Source organism: Stegostoma tigrinum, unplaced genomic scaffold (genome assembly GCF_030684315.1).
Source record: "Stegostoma tigrinum isolate sSteTig4 unplaced genomic scaffold, sSteTig4.hap1 scaffold_515, whole genome shotgun sequence".
NCBI classification, from domain to species: domain Eukaryota; kingdom Metazoa; phylum Chordata; class Chondrichthyes; order Orectolobiformes; family Stegostomatidae; genus Stegostoma; species Stegostoma tigrinum.
This window is the reverse complement of record NW_026728446.1, coordinates 14,829-41,919: the sequence shown is the minus strand read 5'-3', so window position 1 is coordinate 41,919 and position 27,091 is coordinate 14,829. Positions and strand designations below refer to the sequence as shown.

At 42.7% G+C, this 27,091-nt stretch overlaps 1 protein-coding gene across 1 annotated transcript in view; it reads left to right on the top strand.

Moving 5' to 3' along the window:
- Nucleotides 1-448: 448 nt before the first annotated feature.
- Nucleotides 449-27,091, top strand: part of LOC132208711 (rabankyrin-5-like) — a gene marked incomplete at its 3' end in the record, with an annotated part of 39,824 nt that continues 13,181 nt past the window's right edge. The window contains exons 1-7 of the mRNA XM_059644104.1: nucleotides 449-516; nucleotides 5,271-5,463; nucleotides 9,080-9,198; nucleotides 14,402-14,537; nucleotides 20,734-20,857; nucleotides 23,650-23,799; nucleotides 24,609-24,774. Of these exons, the coding sequence (XP_059500087.1) occupies nucleotides 507-516; nucleotides 5,271-5,463; nucleotides 9,080-9,198; nucleotides 14,402-14,537; nucleotides 20,734-20,857; nucleotides 23,650-23,799; nucleotides 24,609-24,774 (898 nt within the window). The remainder of the gene's footprint in view (nucleotides 517-5,270; nucleotides 5,464-9,079; nucleotides 9,199-14,401; nucleotides 14,538-20,733; nucleotides 20,858-23,649; nucleotides 23,800-24,608; nucleotides 24,775-27,091) is intronic.

The window sequence follows — 27,091 nt, the reverse complement described above, 5'->3', positions numbered from 1 at the left end:
AAATAAATGACCTTTAGAATATATAACAGGCAAATATCAACAGTTGAGTTTGATGGAGTTTGTAAGTTTCAGTGGTGTGATTCTTTCTCTGGAGTTGAACACTTTAACTGTACACATCAGCAATACATGGAATAAAGCAGCATTCTAAAAATTCTGAAAAAGAGGCAAGTTCGTCTGCAAACATTAACTTTGTTTCTCTCCCCACAGATAGCGCTGAGTTTCTCTAAAACTTTCTGCCTTTATTAACTCCTGCTTACAACTCTCAATCCTCGTCAATGCATTGATGCACTTTTTAAATGTAAACAAAGCTGCTAGCAGGCTCTGTTAGGGGGTTGTAAGTGCGCAGGAGGTGGGCTGCAAGGATTAAAGGTGACAGACTCTCCAAATCAGGGACAGTCCCACTTTAAGAGAGGCCCCGCCCCCGCGTTTGGGCGCGACCATTTCTGCAGGGCGGGGGAGAGTTAGGAAACGAACGGCCGGTTATCGCGAGAGCGGCTCAGGCCAAGATGGCGGAAGGTAGGAGCTTGTCGGTGCCGCGACTTTGTGGGGGCGAACCGCGCCGCGGCTGGCGGAGGGCGCAGGAGCATAGCCTGCGGTCCCCAGGCCCGGATACACTGGGCTGGTTGTGGTGACCAGGCCTGGCTTCAGGCTTATCTCGAGCTGGAGTAGAGAGTGACCCACCCCACCCCACCCCCGTCCAGTCCCTACTCTTTCCCAACCCCCCCCCCCCCCCCCCCGGGGTCACTGTGTCTCTGTTCCTGCCCCCACCACTGCCCCCCCCCCCCACTCCATGGGGTCACTGTGTCTCTGTTCCTCCTCCTCCTCCACTGCCCCCCCCCCCACTCCATTTGGGGTCACTGTGTCTCTGTTCCTCCTCCTCCTCCACTGCCCCCCCCCCCACTCCATTTGGGGTCACTGTGTCTCTGTTCCTGCCCCCACCACTGGCCCCCCCCCCCCCCCCCACTCCATGGAGTCAGTGTCTCTGTTCCTGCCCCCACAGTGTGTTGAGTTGTACCAGAAAAGGGAGTAGCTCCATATTAGAAAGGAGCAGGCTGAAGAAGTGCTGAGCAACACCCAATGCAAGCTCTGGTGAATAAAGTTAGTGATCTACAAGCACAAATTGCTGTGTGGGTATCTGATAACGTAGTAAATGCAGAACTGTGGCTTAAAAATGATACTTGGTGCTTCGAGGAGGTAGTGTTCAGCAAAGATAAATGAGAAAAGGGAGATGGAGTGGGAGAATTGATTATAACTTGAGAAAAAGGGACCTCCTTGAAGTATTGAAGTATCCCTCTGGTTACAGCTGAGAAACACAAGACTATGATTATTCCTGACATCTTATTGAGAGGAATTAATCTGATGTGGGTAAAAGAGAACTTTTAATTACTTGAGTATTGACTGGGGTAAAGGCTAAGGTTGGGGAGGTGTCTCTGGAATGGTACAGCCCAACCAGAAAGGATGTGTTATGTATGCCATGAAGTGAGGTGGCCAGGAGTCTGTCAGGGGCTCTTTGGCGTATGTGAATTTTGGATTGTAAGCTAATGGAGAAGAGTGAAAAACAATTAAATCAGCAGTGGGCTTGGTGATGGTAGATGACACTGGATGACCTAGAGTAAAATGATCAAGAACTGACAAAATCTCTCCTACTTTTCAGGAGATGTTATAGGCTAGGTACATTCTAAAGAAGCTGAAAAGGGAGGGGAGCTGAGTTGAAGGCCTTTATATTGCAAGGGGATGGCAAATAAAATCTTTTTTTTTAAAATAAAAAGGTTACACCCTTGAGCTTGCACCCTGTCAAGCTAATTTGGGAAAGATCAACATTCCGTCACGATTGTCAGAATCTTGGAACTTCTTTCCCGCTAACAGTGTGGGTGCAACTGTGGCTTTTGTTTTTTCAGCTCCAAGAATGTTTTTTTCCCCCCCCCTTTCTCAAAGGTAGTTGAAGGTGGCCATGTCGGTTGTGATTTCTTTCAAGAATGGATATTAAATAAACACAGGCCCTGTCTGATTTATCATCACTATGGTTATTCTTTCTCTTGCACTAGTAGTAGGTGGCTGTAATGACAATGGAGATTGGAATTTTAACCATCATTTGTGTACTTAATTACATAGAACTTAACATACCAACCATTTGACCAACTGGCCTGTGGTGACAGTACATTTTACATAAGTCTCTGCCCATCTTTTTCTCGTCTCACTATCAGCATATCCTTTCCTTACTCTCTCAATATCTAGTTTCCCTGTAAGTGCATCTGTACCCTTCACTTCAGCCACTCTCTAATGACTGAAACAAATGTGCCTAAATTCATTATTTTTGATAATTATCTTCTCTTCATAGGCCTTAACTTTGGTAGTGGGTTTGGAAGGTTTTGCACTGCTGCACTGAAACCTTTGTGTTTGCTGCCCCTATGCACAGTGTGAGGCTAATAAACGTTTTAAAGTGATAGTGGGCACTAATTTAAGTGGGGTTCTTTGTTCTGTGTCAAACTTATTGTGTTGTTGGAGCTGTACTTAGCTTTGTGAATTCGGAATCCGTTACACTCCAGACCTGTCCACCACATACAAGGCACAAGTTTTGGGAATTCTGGAGGTAGGTCATTTGCTGCAGAATTCCAGCCTCTGACCTGTCCTTGTACCACGTGCTTATGGCTAGTAGAGTTCTGCCCTGGTTATTGGTGGTATGATGATGGGCGGATTGTGTTGGGGGTGGTATGATGATGAAAGGGCAGTAGTTGCTGCCTGGCACTCCATTGTAAATAATGGTTTCCACTTATTAGCCCCCAACTTGAATGTCAATACATGGCACGATCTGGACAACAAAGTTAAGCAGAGTTCCTGACTCCTCAAACATGAACTGTGTGTGTGTGTGTGCGTGCGTGTCTACTCCTGCTTCTGATGTTGTAGTGCAGGAAAGATAATTGAAGCATCTGAAGACAATTTGGCCTAGAGCACTACTCTGAACAATTTGTTGCAGATTGCTAGCATCCACATCACTGATTTTATTTCAATAATCTGCTCATGCTCGCAGAGCAACAGTGAGTATGAAGTTCAATCTCTCATCCCCTTCTAGTGCCTCTGAATCAGTGGGGGTCAAGGAGATAGTGGAATCAAGGGTTATGGGGATAAAGCAGGAACAGGATGCTGATTGTGGATGATCACAATGAACGGTGGTGCTGGCTTGAAGGGCCGAATGGCCTACTCCAGCACCTATTGTCTATTGAGATGACTTGGAGCTGAAATGACTGACTCCTAACAACCACAATCATCTTCCTATGTGCCGAGTATGACTCAAACCAGCAGAGAGTTTGCCCCTTCAGTCCCATTGACCCTAGTTTTACTCGAGCTCCTTGTTGCTGCACTAGGTCAAATGCAATTTTGATGGTCAAGGACCTTCACACTTTCCTCCCCCTCTAGAATTCACCTCTGCCTGTGTTTAGACCAGGATTGTGATGACGCTCAGGTGTTGAGTGATCTTGGTAGATCCTAACTTCAGTGTCAGTGGGCAAGTTATTCTGAGCAGGTTCTGCTTGGTGACACTGATTAGGATCACTTTTTGATCGAGTAAAGTAATGGGCCAGTAATAGGCTGGATTGGTTTCATCTTGCTTTTTGTGGCCAGGATGTAAAAGGCATTTGTCCACGTTGGGCAGATGGCAGTGTTGCACCTGCACTTGTGCAACTTGCCTGGGGGCTTGGCTTGTTAAGTATTGTCATAGGGTATTATTGGGGAGTTAGAGACTTTGTACTCGGTGCCTTCAGCTGTTTATTAATAATGGCACAGCATGATCGAGTTGGGGGTCCTGACTGTGCATTAGCCTCTATTGTACAGTGTGTTTAATATCAGGGTGGGGCTGGAACCCAGTTTAGTTGTGAAGCCCACCATGGCCAAATATCTGCCTTTAGGAGCGTGTGATTGTTCACGGTGCCTGCTGTCCCAGCAGGGCATTTTGGAGTAAGAATGTTGGTGGGATTTCTGGCTGTGTATATAGTGTGTGTTCTGTTGAATTTAATCTTGGTACTAGGGCAGATGTACAGTGCTGCTAAGCTGGTTTTGGCATCAAATGGGAATGCTGATAAGTTGTTCCATTGATTTGTTTTCTCGCTGATTTCAGAGGCACTGGAAGGGGATGTGGGATTGAACTTCATACTCACTGCTCTGCAAGCATGAGCAGATTATTGAAATAAAATCACAGTGCTGTGGATGCTAGCAATCTGCAACAAATGTGGAGAATGTTGAAGAAACCTGGCATTGATGGTGGGTGGGTGGGTGTGGTGAGAGAGATTCTCCAGTGTTGTCTGTTTGTGGTGAATCATTGGCACTAATCCAGTCAGTCCCTTGTGTGTTACACCTGGGGTGAGCTGCAACTCTGATTTCTGGTTTGGGCTTTGTTCTTGACTAGTGGTCAGAGATGCAATGTGGGCAGGAGTCCCATTCTCAGTACTGATTAGACTGCAGACTGAACAGTCCTCTCCTCCCCTCCATATTATGAAAGGATTGTAGAAGCAGGATGATTTCAGGTAAAATAAGATTGACTGACTGGGTTTTGTATTAATGCATGCTTGGCTCTGTTGATCTGCATCCCACCCCCATCTCCCAATCAAGATTTTGTAAACTGAAGTGTATTTCAAGGCGGACAGTGTGCGGATTCTGTGATAGCCAAGCAGTCTCTTCTTTTTTTGTGAATTTCTCAGTGGACACTTCTATACATTTGCGATTGGTTTCCATATGTGTCAGGTACCCACTTTAGAAAATGAATACCCGAACAGGATAAGGGGTTTCACTAGGTAGCATTTGAACCACAAATGAGTGTTCTTTTGGGTTTTAGGGACCCTGGTGATTGTGGTTGAAGTCTTCACTATGCAGTGAGCAGTAGCAATTCCTTACCCACATGTTCTTGGAGCTTGTAGCTGGAATTTCTATGCTAACTCTTTTCTTAATTTGCGTGTGGAATTGGACTGATGGTTTGAACGTAGCAGACTAGGGAACAATTGCTGATTTTATTTGGAAAACTCTGTTCTCTCTATGCCAAAGATAAAACATCTTTACTGACCTAGTTATCTGTAGCAAGCAGTGCAACAAATTGGATGTTTTTAATTTTGTAAAATAACGAAGCTAACAAAAATAAAATAATGGAACTGACAATTTGTGGAATTCACATTAAAGCTTTTTAGCAAAGCCATTTTAAGTTCTCCTAGCACAAGGGCCTGTTAGTTACTTGTCATTTATATTTGTTTGTTTCCTCTTCTGACTGTTCTTGTGCCATTTGATAGAGGAGGTTGCTAAGCTGCAGAAACACCTGGCCCTTCTCCGCCAGGAGTATGTGAAAATGCAACAGAAGCTGGCAGAAACAGAGAAGAGATGTACCATGCTCGCAGCCACATCTACAGTAGAAAATGCCAGTGACTCCTTTGTTTGCCGACTTCTGTCTATTGTGTCTGAGCTTTATCAGCAAGAACAATACAGGTAAATCTTGTATAGTGAAGGTTAATGTATTGACTTAGCCTGTGATAAGATATTGGATGTTGGGAAGTAACCAGGTCTGTTGAACTGATACAAACTGCAAACGTTTTATTAACTGGCACCTGAAGGTTTAGTATTGTACCAATGGAACAAGAGATCCGCATAATCATTGTAAAAAAACACAGTAAGCAATAGAAATATACTGCAGCGGGTATGTGCGTCACTTTTATACTTCATTTACAGCATTAATCACTGAAAAAATAATAATCCAGCTTTGCCTTAAAACTTGCAGAGAATCTTCTCATTCTTGTACCTTCAATTGACTACTTAGAGTTCGAGCTAATAGTTATACACCTCAAATACCGGATGTCTAATTTTTGGCAGTTTGTCGAGAGTGCTGGCTCATAAGATGCTAGTTAAAACAAAGTTTTCTGTACTTATTGACTCTTAATTGAGTTGTTGACTAGATTACCTTTTTTTGCAACAATCATAAATTGACCATTGATGTCAGAACATCTAAATTCAAACAATGGTGCTATAATCCTTTGCCTCTTCAGCTCATCTGCTCCAGTGCCAATTGGTCTGAACTAGGAATATTAGCTTTATTTGAAAGATTTATTTTATGACCGAAGGATGCTTTATGGCTTTCTACATTGTCTTGATTAAATATACGTTCACAGTAAATAAATGTATTCTACACAGGAATATCCCTGTAGGACATTGTGGAAAGTGTTTTTCTTTCTGGATTTATAAATTAATCATTTGTGGGACAATGATTTTGTATTTGCCCTGAAATTTACTTCCATTTAAAGTATGGGCAAAGATCTGTAGCTTTGGTTGTGGGTGAGGTTGTTGACTTGCTTGCCAAGCTGGCTTGTTTTGGTGACATCATCAGTGGAACCTCCGATGAAGCGATGTTGTTCTACTCTGTTCAGAATTTACACTGTCTGCTCTGTTATGGTGAGTGCTGTCATTTCCGGCTTTGAACCCATACAGATCAAAACTGGGTAACAAGGTGTAGAACTGGATGAACACAGCAGGCTGAGCAGCACCTTTTAGAGCTTTCCTGCTCCTAAGTTGCTACTTGGCCTGCTGTGTTCATCCAACTCTCCACCTTGTTATCTCGGACTCTCCAGCATCTGCAGTTCCTATTATCTCAAATCAAAACTGGAAATGACAGCACTCACCATAACTGAACGGACAGTGTAAATTCCAAACAGAGTAGAATAACATCACTTCATCAGAGGTTCCACTGATATCAGCGTGGTGCTGAAACGTTTGAACAAAAACAAGACAGCTCAGCGAGCAAGTCAACAACTTCATATTCATCATCCATTCACTTCAGCTAACAGAAGTAGCAGTCTACTTCAGAACTGGCTGCAGACCAGCAGTGCCACTTAATGAACTTTAGCTCTGACTTGCAAACAAATCCTTGCATCTGTTGGCATGTTTTCTTTCATCACCTACTTTCCTCCCTTTCTTGGGTTGTTTTTCAGGCAATAGATCTCTTAAATGTGGTTGTTTCGTATGGTTAAAAACGTGGACTTTGATTTATCTTTTAGCTCTTTACAGGAGAATTTTTTTGATTGCACAGCATTAGATATGCAGTAATAATTCATAGAATCCCTACAGTATGGAAAAAGACCACTTGGCCCTTTGAGTCTGCAATGACCCTCCAAAGAGCATCAAACCCAGACCCAGCCGCCCCATCCTATCCTCAACCTCATGTTTCCCATGGCTAACTCACCTAGCCTGCGTATCCCTGGACAATTTGTAGCTCAGCCAATCCACCTAACCGGCACAGCTTTTGAACTGTGGGAGGAAACTGGAGCATGTGGCTGCATTCGATTGTAGTTTGTTAGGCTCATTACTCCATTTGGCTTTCTGTTTTGGGGGGAAAGTAAAGATATGTTTGGGGATAAAACAAACAATGTAAGAGGCTGGGGAGAGAGTATCTATAGTAAATTAACAGCTAACATCCCAAAGCCTGTTTATAAATGCAAACAGTGCAAGTGAGCACAGGGCTAATTTAGGATCATAAAAGAAATTATCAGGAATTAATGAAGGGTGTTGATCAGGACCAAAGTTAATTACTGGCTCATAGTCTACATGAGTTTTTAAAAAAATATAAATTATTTATTACAGACCTATCCTGTTTGAATTTGGTTGAGTCCGTTGAAATAACACAATCGATGAGGGTGTGAAATTTGAAGTATATGCGGACTTTCAATTAATATTTGGCAAAATGGGTTTATTTTCCTTTTCAGCAGAGAATGCTATGATAAGGTATTGGAAATGTTTGGGTCTGCCAGGATCTGTGAAATAGGAGAAAAAGTTTCTGGACACTGACTCATTGTCAGGACTTCTAGGTGTCTGATGTAAGGATTCTAAGATGGGTGCTCGACCTGAGGAGTTAACTGTTTCTCCACAGATACTGGATGGCCTGCTGAATATTTTCTGTTTTAGATTTGCAGTATGTTGCTTTTGAAGTAATGCGAAGAGAGGTTTATTCACAGTAACTTGAGAGTCACTAACCAGATTTATAGATAGTGAAATGTTTGGCAAAGAAACCCAATGATGAGGTGAAGTGTCTTTAAAACAGTGAGCTGATTGGGGAAAGTACTGAAAGGACAATAGAAGCAGATTCGATATTCTCTTTTCAAAGAGTTGATTAAGTATTTGGAAGAGAAGTTTAGTAGGATTAAGTGAATATCTCTTTTCAAATGGCATGGTGTGTTTATTTTTCATTAATCATTTGCAGGATGGGGGTGTCATTGAAGAGGCAGCGTTTATTGCTTATCCCTCACTGCTCAGAGGGCAGTTTGGTGTTGTGCTCTATGAACATTTAACATTTCTGTGTGTTTGGTCCTGTAACTGGTGCATATCCAGGACACACTCTCTTTAATAGCTAGATTTAGTGACAATGGCTCATTTTAGCTTGGAGGATCATTCCACTGAAGAATTTTTTTTTTGTTTTAAAGCCTACACTTTTTTAAAAAAGTGCTGATTCTGAGCATCTTGACAATTTTAATGCTAAGTGCCGCTGGAGGAGATGACTTCTAGGAGACATTTTATAGCAAGGATGAGGAAGAATAATTCTGCACCAGTGTAGGGCCAGGAAGTTTGACTCATGAGCCTGTAGTTAATGTGTAATGACAGATATTGAAACAGCTGAAGAGTCTAAATGCTGCACAACCTTTACAATCACTGAAGCTTTCCAGTTGCTCAGTTTCCTATTATACTTGGCTGAAGAACCATTAAGTTAACTGCATTATCCCTGGCAAGCTTTAGTGCTTTTCTGTTGACCACTTCCATATCCAAAACAGACAATTTGAATATTGGGTTAACCCACTTCCCATTTAATTTGGTTCATTTGTCCCACCTTCCCTTCTTGCCGTGCCACCTTGTTTGAAACCTCTTGCTTCCTGCCTTTGTTTTCCTAAACTGCTTGGAGTCCAACCAGCCTCTCAATTGTGGTATTGCTCTTCCTTGATATTTCCCAATGTTTCACCCTGCTGGGCATTTGTCAAAAGGGATATCTTTGCGATTGCTCATCATCGCTCTGGCAGGTTTCAGTAATGGTGCAGCATAAAAACTGTTTTTTTTTTTAATCTTGCAGTGATCTGAAAGTGAAGGTTGGGGGAAAGTACATCAACGTTCACAAGTTTGTTTTGGCAGCACGCAGTGATACCTGGAGCCTGGCGAATCTTGCTTCTACTGATGAACTTGACCTGTCAGGTTGGTGTATAAGATGGACTCGGAAAGCAGTTTTCACTCCCTTATTCATGCTGCAATATTATCCTAGTTGGTGAGGAATGGTTATTCGGTCCCTTGCGAGGGGGGGACATAGAATCAGGAGATGTAGAGTCAGTATGGATAGAGCTGAGGAATTCTGAGGGTAGAAAGACCCTAATGGGAGTTATCTACAGGCCCCCAAACAGTAGTCTGGATGTAGGGTGCAGGTTGAATCAAGAGTTGAAATTGGCCTGTCACAAAGGTATCACTACAGTTGTTATGGGAGATTTCAACATGCAGGTAGACTGGCAAAATCAAGATGGTACTGGACCCCAAGAAAGGGAATTTGTAGAGTGCCTCCAAGATGGATTCTTAGAACAGCTTGTACTGGAGCCTACCAGGGAGGAGGCAATTCTGGATCTGGTGTTGTGCAATGAACTGGATTTGATCAGGGATTTCAAGGTAGTGACCATAATATGATAAGTTTTTTTTTAATCTGCAGTTTGAGAGGGAGAATCGGAAGTGTCAGTATTGCAGTTGAACAAAGGGAACTATGGAGCTGTGAGGGAGGAGCTCGCCAAAGTTCAATACCCTATCAGGGAGGCAGTGGAACAACAATGGCAGGTATTTCTGGATATAATGCAGAAGGTGCAGGATCAGCTCAGTCCAAAGAGGAAGAAAGATCCTAAGGGGAGGAGGGGGCAGCCGTGGCTGACGAGGGAAGCTAAGGACTGTATAAATATAACACAGCAAAGATGAGCTGGAAGCCGGAGGACTAGGAAAGTTTTAAAGAGCAACAGAGGATAACTTAAAAAGGCAATGCGTGGAGAAAAAAGAGGTACAAAGGGAAACTGGCCAAAAATATAAAGGAAGATAGTAAAAGCTTTTTTAGGTATGTGAAAAGAAAAAAAAATTAAGACTAAAATTGGGCCCTTGAAGACAGAAACGGGTGCATTTATTATGGGGACCAAGGAAATGGCAGAAGAGTTGAATAGGTGCTTTGGCTCTGTCTTCACTCGGGAAGACACATGCAGTCTCCCAGATGTTGTAGAGGCTGAAGGACCTAGGGTAATGGATGAACTGAAGGAATTTATATTAGGCAGGAAATGGTGCTGGATAGATTGTTAGGTCTGAAGGGTGATAAGTCCCCGGGACCTGATGGTCTGCATCCCAGGGTACTTAAGGAGGTGGCTCTAGAAATCGTGGACGCATTGGTAATTATTTTCCAATGTTCTATAGATTCAGGATCAGTTCCTGCGGATTGGAGGGTGGCTAATGCTGTCCCATTTTTCAAGAAAGGAGGGAGAAAGTAAACAGGGAATTATAGACTAGTTAGCCTGATGTCAGTGGTGGGAAAGATGTTGGAGTCAATTATAAAGGATGAAATTACAACTCATTTGGATAGCAGTAACAGGATAGGTCAGAGTCAGCTTGGATTTACGTAAGGGAAATCGTGCTTGACTAATCTTCTGCAATTTTTTGAGGATGTAATTATGAAGATGGACAAGGGGCAGCCAGTGGATGTAGTATTCCTGGACTTTCAGAAAACCTTTGATAAAGTCCCACATAGGAGATTAGTGAGCAAAATTAGGGCACGTGGTATTGGGGGCAAAATACTGAGTTGGATTGAAAATTGGCTGGCTGACAGGAAGCAAGGAGTAGTGACAAACGGGTCCCTTTCGGAATGGCAGGCAGTGACCAGTGGCGTTCCATGAGGTTTGGTGCTGGACCACAGCTATTTACAATATACATTAATGATGTAGATGAAGGCATTAAAAGTTTAATATGAGCAAATTTGCTGATGACACAAAGCTGGGTGGCAGAGTGAAATGTGAGGAAGATGTTATGAGAATACAGGATGACTTGGACAGGCCAGGTGAGTGGACGGATACATGGCAGATGCAGTTTAATGTGGATAAATGTGTGGTTATCCACTTTGGCAAGAACAGGGAGGCAGATTACTATCTAAATGGAGTCCAGTTTGGTAAAGGGAAAGTTCAACGAGATCTGGGTGTTCTTGTACATCAGTCACTGAAAGCGAGCAGGCATTGAAGAAAGCTAATGGCATGCTGGCCTTCATAACAAGAGGAATTGAGTATAGGAGCAGAAAGGTCCTTCTGCAGCTGTACAGGGCCTGGTGAGACCGCACCTGGAGTATTGTGTGCAGTTTTGGTCTCCACGTTTGAGGAAGGACATTCTTGTTATTGAGGGAGTGCGGCGTAGGTTCACAAGGTCAATTCCCGGAATGGCGGTACTATCATATGTTGAAAGATTGGAGCGACTGGGCTTGTATACGCTTGAGTTTAGGAGGATGAGAGGGGATCTGATTTGAGGCATATAAGATTATTAAGGGATTGGACAATCTGGAGGCAGGAAGTATGTTTCTGTTGATGGGGGAGTCCAGAACCAGAGGACAGAGTTTAAAAGTAAGAGGAAGGCCATTTAGAACAGTTGAGGAGAAACTTCTTCACCCAGAGAGTGGTGGGTATATGGAATGCTCTGCCCCAGAAGGCAGTAGAGGCCAAGTCTCTGGATAGTTTCAAGAAAGAGATAGAGCTTTTAAAGATAGTGGAATCAAGGGTTATGGGGATAGGGCAAGAACAGGATACTGATTGTGGATGATCAGCCATGATCGTAATGAATGGTGGTGCTGGCTCGAAGGGCCGAATGGCCTACTCCTGCACCTATTATCTTTCAGCATGTAGTTCTCTTATAGCATGTTACGTTGATGTTGTTTGGATAACGTAACCTTTCTACTGGACAGTTAGTGATTTCCCTGTGACGTGATTTTCTACAGTGCAAGGTCACACAATGTTGAGTATTAGGAGAACTACCTGTACTTGATTTTATGTTATAAGCTTAAAGGTCAGAATGTGAAGTAGTGTCTACGCTTCTTGAGCCTGCTGCACCAATTTGTCCATGACTTTTAAACCGCTGCATCAGCTCCACTTCCCTGGATTCCCTTATTGCCCAAAAAATCACTTAATCGAAAGCCACATGGGTGTTGAGCACCTGGAGCCCTTTTGGAGAAAAGAATTCGCAAGCTTTTGCGTGAAGGGATTTCTCATTGTTCTCCCAAACAGCTGAACCCCTTATCTTGAGAGACCCCCTAACTCTTAAACCCGTTAACCTGGAGGAGCAACTTTTTAGGATATCCCTTGTCAAACCATCTCTGGTATTTTAATTCGATCACCTCTCATTCTTCTAATCTCTAAAGAATATAGGGCCTTTTTATTGATTGTCTAAAATGGGTGAACTGCCTGTTTGAACTCTATTTCTGGCTCGTTGGCCACTGTACCATATCGATCCAATATCTCTCACATTTATTTTTCCTCCTATGTGGTGCTGATTTTGGAGTGTTTGTGGAGGGAAGAAAATAATCAGTCCTGCTGCTGTTTGGTTGAACAAAAATTACACTGTCCGAAAGGAGTGTTTTATGTTGAGCACAGCCTAATCAGATAACTGATTCATGGGGTGCTTAATGTACAAAATTTCTAAAGTGTAGCTGTTTGTATTTGAAAGGGTTAGTACTGAGGTGTGCCATAAGCATGTGATTTTGTGGAACTGTAGCAAAACTGGAGTCAGTTGGTCTCAGTGGGGAAAAACACTCCTAGTTGGAGTCATACCCAACAAGAAAAGGTAGTTGTGATTTATGGAGATTGGTCATCAGTTTTCTAGGATATCTCTGCAGGAGTTCCTCCGCGTCCTAGGCCCAATCGTCTTCAAGTGGATCATAATGACCTTCCCTCTATCTGAAGTGCAGATGGGGTGGGGGATGTTTAATGACTACTGCCACCATGCTCTTTACATGCAGCAATCTTAAGCATCAGGTCTTGCAGTCTAGTCACGTGACCTGCCTGTTCAGGTTAGCAATTATCTGGGTGAAGCCTGGGCCTGAGAACTGAGTGTTTGCTTGTTTGTGTTCTGGTAATGGTGTATGACCCATTGCTGAAGTGTTGGCGCTATTATTTTGTTTGCAAGGTGTCCCTAGCATGAGTAAGTACTAAGCTGTATAGATATGGTTTCTCCTCTGGTTTACAGACTTGAATACCCAAAATGGAAAGCCTATATTATCTTGAATAGGTTTTGCTCCTAAAGAATTATTGTTCCCATGCCACCTTGTGGCTCTACCCGTTCTTTGTGAGGAAAGCTATAAGCCAAAATTTAATGTGTAAAAGCTGCTGATTTGCTTAACCCTAATGGTCCAAGGTGTTTTTGCTCAAAAAGAGGTAACTATATGGGTGCTAAATGCTTTTGTTTTGACTTTCTAGAATTGAGGGAATTCTGGAATGATCCCTATGTGGGGAAAAAATATAAACTTCCTGTTCAGGGATGGGGATAGAGAATACAGAGAGCTATAGTTCACCGGTATCCATTCTGGGGCAAGGCTAGAAGCTGAGGACATAACAGGATTTGTTGGACAAGCAGTGGCACAAGGTGTACAGTGTTGGGAAGTGGAGAATTATTCACTTTGTTTGGAAGAATAGAAAAGCAAAATAGTTTGCAACCATCAAGTATTAGGATTTGAATGGGTTTGAGTGTCCTTGTATGCAATTTGGAGAAAGTAAACTTGCAATTTCAACAAGCAGTTTGTAAGGCAGCTAGTATATCACCGCTATTGAAAAGCTTATGAAGTACAAGGGTGAGGAAGTTATACTGCACTAATACAGGTCTTTAGTGAGTCCGCATCAGGAATACTGGGTCCCATTTTCTTTTTACCAAAGGTAGGACATACTTCCCTGAGAGCAAGGTATAACAAAAGTTTACTAGATTGATTTCTGAAGTAAGAAGGCTGACCTCTGAATAATGTGGACATGTGTTCTGTGGAATTGGGCAAATGACTGGAGATTGTGCTGGAAGTAACATTTTTAAACTGACCTAATACAGTAGATACTGAGAAATTGTTTCTTTTGCCGAGAAAGTCTAGAAGGTAAAAATCAGTCTCAGGCATGCAGTTGCGACTAAGATGAAAAACTCCTTTGCAAGTGTTAGTGTTTGGAATTCAGTACCTCTGTGCACTGTGGCTGTTCACTTGATGCATGCTCAGGTATGAGATTGACTTTTGGGCAAAGGGTTTTGAGCTTAGAATGGCAAGGTATCATTAATGGAAAGATGTGGTCATGATCTTTGTTGAATGGCAACTTGTCATCCTCATGCTTATTACATTTTCTTACTATAAATGATTTTCTTTTGTTCACCTTGCCAGATGCAGATCCAGAAGTAACTATGGCAATGCTCCGATGGATTTACACAGATGAACTTGAACTGAAGGAGGATGATGTATTCCTCACTGAACTAATGAAACTAGCTAATAGATTTCAGCTATATCTCCTCCGAGAAAGGTAGGATATTTTACGCTTGTTCTGTGTGAGTATGGAGATCTTAACGTTGTCTGGCTTGATGAACACTTATAAATGAACTATACAACTGAGATTGATAATTCTGTGTGAGTTGCAGTTAGACTTTCAATTCAGTTGCTGTTTGCTTCCTTGTAACTTCAAGTTCGAAACAATTTTTTTCAAAGTAGTTATATGTGGGAAGAAAATTTGAGGGAAAGTTTGTTTCACATTAAATTTGTGTGATTATGTAGCATTGATGCTTTACAAATTAACTACAAATGACAAAAACCGTTTGACTTGTTCTTCTCGTTGGGAAGAGCTAATCCCTGTTGTAGTACATTATTGATGGCCACCTTGCTCCTTTTGGCCTGTTCAGGCAATCAACTCCCTGGATTCTACAGTGATTACATTTACCTTCCCTTGATTGAAATCCCTGATACCAGTGAGTTTTGAGAAGATTTGTAGCTCAGGTTGAGGTTCTGGATGTGAGTTTGCTCGCTGAGCTGGAAGGTTAGTTTTCAGACGTTTCGTCACCATTCTAGGTAACATCATCAGTGAGCCTCCGACGAAGCGCTGGTGTTATGTCCCGCTTTCTATTTATCTGGTTGGGTTTCCTTGGGTTGGTGATGTCATTTCCTGTTCTTTTTCTCAGGGGATGGTAGATTGGCTCCAAATCAATCTACCATCCCCTGAGAAAAAGAACAGGAAATGACATCACCAACCCAAGGAAACCCAACCAGATAAATAGAAAGCGGGACATAACACCAGCGCTTCGTCGGAGGCTCACTGATGATGTTACCTAGAATGGTGACAAAACATCTGAAAACTAACCTTCCAGCTCAGCGAGCAAACTCACATCGAGATCCCTGATACCTTCGACCAGCAGAAATCCTCTGCCCCTCAGTTCACTTTTCTAACACCCAGCTTCTATTAGAAGAACAGTTCCAGATTTCCCCAACTCCTTCCTCCCGGGCAAGATCTTGAGGTTGTGCTACCTTGTTCCGGGTTCTCCTAGTGTTTATGGAGTGATTGGCCTTCATTCCTAATGCTGTTGTTTTTTTTTGTTTTGGAAGTCCTGTCCATCTGTTGATTTCACTGTGAGGTAGTTTTTTTAGTTTTTTTTTGTCTCGCTCCCATTACAACTATTAGCCTTGCATTGGTTAACTTTGCCTAGAGTATGTAATGAATAGCTGGGAAGTATCTTTAGCTTCAACTGCTCTTGATGTTTATTTTTTTCCTGATCTGTGATTGTATGTGCTTTTTAAGATATGCTTGTCATGTTTTCAGCATTACTATTTCTTTCCTGACTGAAAGACTTAAATCACAGCCCAATATAGGAACTGAATTCCAGATCATATTTAATGTGATGGTGTGGTTGCACCCCAAAGTGTTTCTGTTTACGCTGACGTTAATATCATGAAGAGAAACTAGGCTATGTTTTAAGCAATGCTTTTTGCTGTGTCCTGGGCATATGCGTCATGAAGCAATAATACATAATTTTTGACTGCATTGGAGTCAGTGTGGTTATACCTCATTTCTGCTGACCTGGAATCTGCTTTTGTGTTTAAACTTGTCTGTAAAATGGCTTCATAACTGCAGTATGGCAGCAGGACATCTATCAGATTTAATAAACATTAGAAGGCATGCTGCAAAATTCAAATGTGGCACCCTTGCCAGATATTTCACAAGCTCAGATTCTGAATTGAGTGAATGAGTTCTGGTTGTAAATCTCTTGCATACTATGACCTTAAGGTGTCATGAATTCTGTCCTTGATCAATTTTTGTCAAATTACAAGTTGGGGAGTGCATCACAAACATTGTGCTTGTCCATTTTAACTTTTGTTACGTGACTAGTTTTTCTACAGGAACAGGCCTGTACTAGTGTTGTTCAGCCTTGCTTCAACTTGCCCTGTGATCACATCTGCTTATTTCTCAATGTTTTCCCGTTACTGTGCTATTCAGCTGAACCACCTTTCCATGTTGAAACAGTCTGTAGAGTTTCTTTTTGAATTCCCGGATTTATCAGTGACTATAACAATTTGTCTTGTTGCCACGAGTCTCCACCCTGATTTTGTAACTGGAATTTTTAATATACTCCTGCAATTTCAAAGTTCAATTTTTACTAGTGTAAATAGTGAACAACAGTGGCCCAATCACTAATCTTTTTAGAATGACTGCCACTATCTAAAAAAGTGGACAATGGCCAGTGATATTGTTGCTGGATTAATCTAGCAATTCAGTGAATATTCTGGGGACTAGGGTTTGAATCCTGCCATGGCAGATGGTGGAATTGGAATTCAATTTATATTTTTAAAAAAAACACTGGAAATAAGGAAAAGGAATCTACCATTCTGACCTGGTCTGGCCTACATGTGACTCCAGACCCATAGCAGTTTGGTTGACTCTTAGTAGGCCTCTGAAATGGCCTACCAGGCTATTGAGTTGTACCAACTGCTGCAAAGTTTCATTTCTTTGCAATCAGACAAATCGTCTGGCATCGACCTAGGCACCAGAAAAGACAATGGCAGAAACATCTGTGTTGACCCTACAGGGTCCTCCTTACTGACCAATTGGGGTCTAGTGCCAAAATTGGGAGAGCTCTCTCATAGACTAGTGAGGCACAGCCTGATATTGTCAGTAAGGTATGATTCAGTGACAATGACTGTTCCAGGTACCACTGTCGCCATACATTGATATGTCCAGTCCTGCTGGTAGGACAGACTCAGCAGAGATGAAGGCACAGTGATATACAGTCTGGAGGGAGTTGCCCTTGGAGTCCTTAACATTGACACTGGATTCCATGAAGTCCCATGGCTTCAGATTGAACATGGGTAGGGAAACCTCTTCTTGATTACCATGTACTGCCCTCACTTGACTGAATTGGCACTCCATGTTGAACAACACTGAAAGCAAATAGTGAGAGTGGCAAGGACACAAAAATGTATTCTGCACAGAGAATTTCTTTGTCCTCCAAGTGTGGCTTGGCAGCAGTACTATAGATCAAGTTGGTTGGATCCTAAAGGATGTAGCTAGGCCTGCTGTGTTCATCCAGCTCCACTCTTTGTTATCTTAGCTACTAGACTGAGTCTGCAGCAGTTGGTGAGAGAACTAACCAGAAGGAAAAACACACTTGACCTCTTCCTGATCCAACCAAGTGGCTCTGTCCATGATGGTATCCGTATGACCTCTGCGCAGTCCTTGTGGAGACAAAGTCCTGCCTTCACATGGGGATCACCCTCCATGTTGTGTGGCACTATCCCCCTGTGCTAAATGGTACAGATTTTGAACAGATCCAGCAACTCAAAACTGAGCATCCATGAGGCACAGTGGGCTATCGGCAGAATTGTACCCTGATACAAGCTGCAAACTCGTGGTCTGGCATGTCCCCACTCAACCCTTACTACCAAGTCTTTGGATCAATCCTGGTTCACTGGAGAGTGCAGGAAGTAATGCCAGGAGAAGCACCAGGATTACTTGAATGTGAGGTGTCTGCCTGGTGAAGCTACCAAACAACAGAAGCAGCAAGTGATAGAGATATCACAACCAACTGACCAGATTGAGCTTTGCAGTTCTGCCGCATCTACCATGTGCATGGTAGTGAACAATTAAACAACTTGCTGGATGAGAAGGCTCTACAATTATCCACATCCTCTATGATGGAAGAGCCTGGCACGTCAGTGCGAAAGATAATGGTGGCACAGTGGATTGGTGGTTACCACTACTGCCTCTCAGTGGCAGGGGACCTGGGTTTGATTCAACCCTCAGGTGACTGTCTGTGTGGAGTTTGCATGTTCTCCCCATGTCTGCGAGGGTTTCCTCCCGTAGACCAAAGATGTGCAGGTTAATGGTTTGGCCGTGGGTAACTGCCTGTAGCGTTCCAGGTTGCATAGATTAGATGGGGTTATAGGGAGATAGATCTGGGTGGGATGCTCTGTGGGTTGGTGTGGACTTGTTGGGCTGTTGGGGTGCTGAAGTATTCACAGCGTTCTTCAGCCAGAAATGCCAAGTAGATGATCCGTCTCAGCCTTCTCTGGTCTTCGGCATCTCTGGAAGCAGTCTTCGCCCAATTTGATTCATTCCATGTGACATCAAGAAATGTCTGGAGACACTACATAATGCTAAGTCTTTTGGCTCTGACAACATTCCAGCAACTGTACTGAAGACCTGTGCTTCAGAACTTGCTGTTCTAGTACAGTTACGACACTAGCATCTACCTGAAATGTGGAAAATTGCCCGGCTATTTTCCTTCCCTTAAAAAAAAAATCAACCCAGCCAATTTAGTAAAATGATGAAAGGTTGTTATCAAACAGCATCTGCTCAGTGACATCCAGTGACCACTCGGCTCCTGACCTCCATTACAACCTTAGTTCAAATGTGGACAAAAGAGCTGCAGTCGAGAGGTGACGTGTGAGTGACAGCCCTTGACGTCAAGGTGCATTTGACTGGAGGTGGCATCGAGCTTTCGCAAACTAGAATCAACGGGTATTAAGGGGCAGAATCTCCACTAGTTGGAGTCGTACCTGGCTCACGGGAAGATGGTTGTGATTGTTGGAGGTGAGTCATCTCAGCTCGTGAACATCTGTTCTCCAGGGTAGTGAACTTAGTCCAATCATCTTCATCTGCTTCACCAAAGACTTTCCCTCCATCGTAAGTCAGAAATGGAGATGTTCAGTACCACTTGCATCTCTTCAGATAACAAAGCAGTCCATGTTCACATGGGATACCAAGGTGTAGAGCTGGATGAACGCAGCAGGCTGAGCAGCATCAGAGGAGCAGGAAGGCTGATGTTTTGGGCATAGACCCTTTGCTGCTTGGCCTGCTGTGTTCATCCAGCTGTACACCTTGGTATCTCTGATTCTGCAGTTCCTACTATCTCATGTTCAAATGGAACAAGGTCTGGACAATATCCAGGCTTGGGCTAACCAGTGGCAAGTAATATTCATGTCACAAGAATGTCAGGCAGTCTTACCAATGCATTATGATGTTCAGTGATGTTACCATCACTGAATTCCCGCTATCAGCACCCTGGGAGTTTCCATTAACTGGAAACTCAGCTGGACTTGACACACAAACGCATTGGCTGTGAGAGTCTGTCAGAGACTCGGAATACTGTAGCGAGTAACTCAGTACGCCCCCACCCACCACCCCCCCCCCCCCCCCCCCCAAAAAAAAGCCTGACCACCATCTACAAAATACAAGTCAGAAATGTGATCAAATACTCCCACTTCCTTGAATGAGTGCAGCTCCAACAACGTTCAAGCATGACACGCTCCAAGACACAACGTGCTTGATTGGAACTACGTCCACTTTCCACTGGCCCTCACGGCAGTGTAGTCATTACAAAGTGTACTGCAGAAATTCAGAGGCTCCTTTGGCATCACCTTCCAAACCCTTTCACTTTAGAAGGACAAGGCCAGCAGATACGTGGGAACGTGACCACCTTTTAATTCTGTCCAAGCAACTCACTATCCTGACTTGAAAATGTATCACTGTTCCTTCATTTGCTGGGTCTAAATCCTAGAATTCCCTCCTAAAGGTATTGGGAAATCTACCTACACCAGGTGTTCCGCAACAGTTCAAAAAGGCTGTTCAGCACCACCTTCTCAAAGGAAACTGGAGCTGGACAATGAATGCTGGTCAGGCAGTGATGCTCATGCCTCAGAATGGCAACAGGAAGGATTTTATTCATTCTAAGCAGTTACTGTTTAATCCCAATAGTTTTTAGTTTTGTAATTTAGTTGACTTAATTGTATTATTACTTGTCCCCTGACCCTGCATGTGCTGACCTTACTCACGAATATACATGCAGCACCTTTTTGGGTAAAAATATCTTCAGTCTTTTTATATTGCATTCACTTCATTCTGTACTCTCATCTAGTCTTTTAACGATGGAATTATCCTTTCTGGGAACCTTAACTATGAAAACAATTTGTGTAATGTGATTTACCTATACTCTGACATCTTTTGCTCAAATGCAAAGAAAAAGCAACTGTTTGATCTGAGCTAAGAGGTTACTGTTGAGGGGATGAGGGTGCTTTTGACAAGGTACTCCTGTTTAGGTGTGTGTATAACCAATCTGTGTAACCAGGGATCGTAATTTGTGTATGCTAGCATCCTATTTCCTGGTGATAATGCAAGATTTTTCAATGTATTCTGTACGTGTACAATGTGTATTGATGTCTGTGCTTCCCATTGACAGGTGTGAAAAAGGAGTAATGTCACTCGTTAATGTTAGGAACTGTATTCGCTTCTATCAGACTGCAGAGGAGCTAAGTGCAACTACGTTGTTGAACTACTGTTCTGAGATTATTGCCAGCCATTGGGTGAGTTAGTTTTGCGCATATATATAGCACTTTTGTAGCAATGTTCCAAGAGTTTCAGATTTGCATGTAAATCAATGCAAAAACTAAGAACCTAAGCTATATTTGTTAGCACATTGGTTTTCAAATTGGTCAGAGATATTTGACAAATGTTGTTGATGACAAACCTTCCAGGTGACTTAAAAATGCAGTTTGTCACTTTCCAAATTGACGAGCTGGGAGGCAAGCTGTTTACTAGTTTTTGTTTTTGTCTCCCTTGATTTGAGCTGTAGTGATCTACATGAGGAACATTGAAAGAAGTGTGTTTATTTTGAAACCTGCCCTCTTTCTTCCTTCCACAACCCCCCCCCGCCCCAAACAAAACTGAAGAATTAGTTGAGGTCAATTCTGGCATCAGAATTTCCACTCAGGGTTTGACTCCAGCAGATTAAAGGGACAAGTTCCTTGTTTGCACAATTCTGTAGTATCCAGTGGTCAATATAGGAATTCCATGTGCCACAATTGATGTAATTGACTGACTGGGGAAAACCCTGTGGTATGGATGACTAGTTTGAGAAAGGTGTTGTGCTGCAAGTGAATTTGTGGTTGGGGTGGGGGGGGAGATGAAGAACCCCTGTGCAGTAACTAGTGTGCTCAGTGCTATAGCTGATTCCTAGAGTGAAACGTGCCTTTCTTCAGTAATGATATAACTCACTTTGCTGACTCCAATTCATCCAACACGTTTTGAAGAAGTTTGTTTTAAATTATGCAAATTTGGTGTAAAACGCTCAGCCGAGATTCTTTCATTTTGCTATTTGGAAGGATGGTTCACTTAGAGTTATTAATTCTGGGAGAATTAAAGGTAGACATTAAAAATGATATGAATGTTAGACATGGCATTGTGCAGAGTCTGTGCTGGTTAAAGTGATCAGTAACTGGATTGATTTATATCTTCCCAAAAAGCTTTTAGTTTGATCTTCTGTGTTCATTGATCTCAGAGTAGAGATTGATACAGTTTTAGTTTCCATACCTCTTTAAGATCCCTTTGGATCCAACATAGAATGGATGGCCCCTCCTAACTATTCAGTTGAATGTTAATGAGTGCTTGGTACTATTTTAAGTTCAACTAGATATTGCTGAATATTTGTCCCTCCATCAGCCTCAAAAATGAGGATTGACTGCTTAGGCACATGTAAAATGTGTCCCTCATGTTTGAGCTGGGAAAACATGCTTGTTTTGTCAGCAATTTCTTTTGCTATTCCAAAAAAACTTTTTTATACTCTGCTGTAGCAATACCAAATGACCTTGCACTGTAACAAAGGTGCAATTAGTTTTGAACATAATTTGCAGGTCCAAATGTAAGTTGATTACATGCCATTTTCTTTTCTTTGTCCTCAATCTCTCTCACTGGAATTTCAGTTTCCATCTTTCGCAATAAAGGTAATGTGTTGCAAGATGATGATGGAAATTCTTTTGAAGGTCTTGAATCTTAAGTGCATGTTCTTTTTCCAAAAAAAGTTTTTGTCATGACTTTTGTGATCACAGGGTGCCTAAAATGTGTTATGTGCAACTAAATCCTTTTTTTGAATTGAACTGTGGAGGAATACCTTAAGATTTTCAAGCTGTAACCTATAAGGGCTACAGTAACAGTATGGTTGTGGTAATGATCAGCATTGAGAGGCCTTGAGATTTCAACCAAAAGCGCATACTTTAAATACCACAAAAGGATTTAAATTCTATTTAATATGGTTCATCAGTAATGAAAGTTAATACTGGTGGTGATGAAACTGCTGAATTGTTGTCTGAGTACCAATTTGGTTTGCCAGCATCCTTGGGAAGGAAACATTTTCTGGTTTGGTGAATGGTATGTAAAATCATTTTCAGTCATTAAGAACTGCAAGTACTAGAATACGAGAAGCGTGCAACTGGAGGAACACAGTGGGCCAGGAAGCATCAGAGGCGCAGGAAAGTTGTCGTTTTTTGAGGCAGGGTCCCCACCCGAAATGTCAACTTTCCTGCTCCACTGCTACCTGGCCAGCTGTGTTCCTCCAGCTCCACACTTTAACACTGCATGATTGCCTGTCCTTGAAAGTGGCCTGTGCAAGCTACTTTGTTTTGAATAAGGTGGCTCATTGGTCGTCTCCAATTGTCCTCAAAAAGATGGCGATTTTAAGTTCGAACCTTGACAGTGATGCCTAGGCCTGGTCAATGAATTTTTACAGTGCATTATTTTCTCCTAGCTTTAGCTGTCAACATGCTCACTGCAGGCATTCATCAAACATGTCACCAACAACAATGAAACCATAAACAGTCACAGAATGATTCGTGTACGTGTGTGTGTGTGTGTCTCAAGTTAGTCATTATGGCTTTTTGATCTCTCAAGTCTATGCTGGTCCTCTTTTTTTTTTAAAGAGCAATCCCACCTCCCCACCCTCCATGATCTATCCGTGTAGCTCAGAAAATTTCTCTTCAGTGCCCATCCAATTTATTCACTTTGATTTCCACCACCCTTTCAGATTGTACTACTATTTGTTTCTTAAAAATTATTTTATTCTTTCTCTCCAATCACTTCATTATGCTTGAACATCTGCATTACAACCTATCTCTTTGACTTTCTACTTTCCAGTTTTTCTACTGCCCCTTATAAACTGTGTATTAGACATTTCAACAATGAGGACTATAGACATGTATCGTTGTGAAAGTAGCTTTTATGTATGCAGAGAAGTATCAGCTGATACACAATGAAAATGGTCCCTTTTGGAATGATTTTCTACTCCTCTTGAAAACAAAACTAGTGCTTTTGGTGTTTTGTCCAGGATGATCTGCGGAAAGATGACTTCAGTAGCATGACTGCACCTTTGCTGTATAAAATGATTAAATCAAAGACGGAATACCCTTTGCATAAAGCCATCAAAGTCGAAAGAGAAGATGTTGTATTTCTCTACCTCATTGCGATGGACTCCCAGGTAGGTGTCGTCTTCTAACTAAAGAAATGTGCAGAAGACTTTCCTTCAGGGTTCCTCACCATGTAAATCTTTTTTCAAATGTTTACATATGTAACTTTTGGAGAACCCTTTTGCCTCATTCCTCAAGCATGACATGGGCTTTGAAAATAGAGCACTTGCTTTGTAGATTTTTTTTGCAAAAAAAAATCCTACAACTGCAGGAACGCTGAGATTTAAATATCCACTACAAATTGAAGGCAATTTATTTAGGAATTCTCTACCAGGAGCAAATTTTCTTTACCTTCATTGGTTTATTGTAAGCTCTGGAACCTCTTAGTTCAACTTACGAAGACATGTATACATATTTAACATTAATTGCCTTTACTAATCTTGATGTACTGAATTAAGTTTCTTAAGAAACTGCCCTATCTAAAACTCAACTCTTCATAGTATAATAAGACAAACTGGACAGGAACAATGGATAGCAGAACAGCTACCTGGTAAGCTGATCATCTGAGCTTGTGACCCCTGAGCTCTAGTTTGAACATGTTGATCTATATAGTTGGATCCTGTACCCTTTTTTAAAGTCATTTTTTTCTTGTAACTGAAACTCTTCTCCAAGAAATTTCTCATTGAGACAGATCACCACCTCGCAAAGCTTTTTTTTAAAAACTGTGAAATAATTTTTTTGTATGGTAATATCACCAGCTGTAGTTTTCCAGATCATTAGATTTGGTGTAATGACGTAGGGTCTTTTTTCCTGTTGGCTGTTGACATTAATGTTTTTCTTTTGCTCTTGCTGTTTGTTTGTTTATTACTACATTTTACAGTTGCCTGGTAAACTGAATGAACTTGATGATAATGGAGACCTGGCCTTGGATCTGGCACTGTCTCGACAGCTGGAAAGCATTGCAACCACGTTGGTTAATAACAAGGCAGATGTTGATATGGTTGATAAGAATGGCTGGAGTTTGCTTCACAAAGCTATCCAAAGAGGTAAAGTGATGGCAAGGTGTTAAGATCAATATATTGATAGCACAAATAGCTTGCAAGATTTTCCACTTCTTGTGTTCACTACACACTCTAAATGTGACAGTGGCTTGTCAGCATTGAATGATTCAGTTTAATGTCAAAAATTACAATTTTCTGATTCAGACTTTGCAAATTGGCAAATTTATTTGTGGTGCAAGTAAAGAAACAAATGTCCGGAAAGGCTTGAAATCTCAAACTGAAAACATTGGGAACACTCTGCAGGTTAACTGACATATGTGGGGGAAGCTGCATGGTTAACACTTCAGATGAATGACTTTGAAAGCCAGGTAAAGTTAGATGTAATAGGAACTGCAGATGTTGGACAATCAGAGATAACCAGGTGTAGAGCTGGATGAATACAGCAGGCCGAGCAGGAAATCTGAAGTTTTGGGCCCTTCAGAAATGGGGGAGGGGTAGAGGGTTCGGAAACAAATAGGGAGAGAGGGGGAGGCAGATGAAAGATGGATAAAGGAGAAGATAGGTGGGAGGAGACAGACAGGTCAAAGAGGCGGGGATGGAGCCAGTAAAGGTGAGTGTAGGTAGGGGAGGGGATTGGTCAGTCCAGGGGGGACAGACAGGTCAAAGGGGCGGGATGAGATTAGGAGGAAGGAAATGGGTGAGGCTTGAGTTGGGATGAGGGGGTAGGTGGGAGGAAGGACAGGATAGGAGGGTGGGGATGAACTGGGCTGGTTTTGGGATGCACTGGGGGGAGGGGAGGTTTTGAAGCTTGTGAAATCCACATTGATAACATTGGGCTGCAGGGTTCCTAAGTGGAATGAGTTGCTGTTCCTGTAATCTTCGGGTGGCATCGGTGTGGCATTACAGGAGGCCCAGGATGGACATGCCGTCTGAGGAATGGGAGGGGGAGTTGAAATGGTTCGCAACTGGGAGGTGCAGTTGTTTATTGTGAACTGAGCGTAGGTGTTCGCAAAGGGGTCCCCAATCCTCCACTTGGTTTCCTTGATGTAAAGGAGGCCACAATGAGAACAGCGGATGCAGTATACCTCATTAGCAGGTGAACATCATCTGTTTGTGGAAGGTCGTCTTGGGGCCTGGGATGGGGGTGAGGGAGGAGGTGTAAGAGCAGGTGTAGCACTTGTGGTTGCAGGGCAAAGTGCTGGGTATGGTGGGGCAGGAGGGGAGTGTGGAGCGGACAAGGGAGTCACAAATAGTGTGGTCTCTCTGGAAAGCAGACAAGGGTGGCGAGGGATAAAATGTCTTTGGGGTCAGATTGCAGATGGCAGAAGTGTCGGAGGATGATGCATTATATGCAGACGTTGGGGTGGTATGTGAGGATGAGGGGTTTTTTTTGTTTAAATTGCAGGGATGGGGTGTGAGGAATGAGTCGCAGGAAATGCGGGTGACACATTTGGGGGGCTGGGGGTGGGTAATGTTGCAGTCCTTGGAAAAACGAGGACGTCAGATGTTCGGGAGTGGAATGCCCCATCCTGGGATCAGATGCGGCGAAGGAATTGGGAATAGGGGGATGGCATTTTTGCAGGAAGGTGGATGGGAGGAGGTGTATTCTAGGTAGCTGTGGGAGTCAGTGGGCTTAAAATGGGTATCGGTTTCTAAGTGGTTGCCTGAGATGGAGGCAGAGATCCAGGAAAATGAGAGAGGTGTTAGAGATGGTCTGGGGTGAACTTAAGGTTGGGGTGGAAGCTGTTGAAGTGAATGAACTGTTCGAGCTCCTCATGCTCCCATGAGGGGCGCGGATTTCACAAGCTTCAAAATCTCCCCACCCCCTGCTGCATCCCAAAGCCAGCCCAGCTTGTCCTCGCCCCTCCCACCTCAAGCCACACCCCCATCTACCTACCACCTTCATCCTTCCCCCTGGACCGACCATATCCCCTCCCTACCTCTCCTACGCTGACCTCTACTGGCTCCATCCCTGCCTCTCAGACTTGCCTGTCTCCTCTCCATGTATCATCATCTTCTCTATCCATCTTTGATCCACCTCCACCTCCCTCTCCCTATTTATTTCAAAACCCCCCTATCCTCCCCCCATTTCTGAAGATGGGTCTAGGCCTGAAACGTCAGCTTTCCTGCTCCTAAGATGCTGCTTGGCCTGCTGTGTTCATCCAGCTCTATGCCTTGTTATCTAGGTAAAATTCTGAGATTGTTATGGTAATGCAATGTGAAAGAATTAAGCTACAAGACTAGTAGAATGTGGAAACTAGGTATGAAAGCCAAGATACCTTGCACAAACTTGGTACTTTGTTCAGTTGCGGAGTGTGGATGTGCATGAGTCTTAAAGCAATGAAGATATTGAATTCTTTTA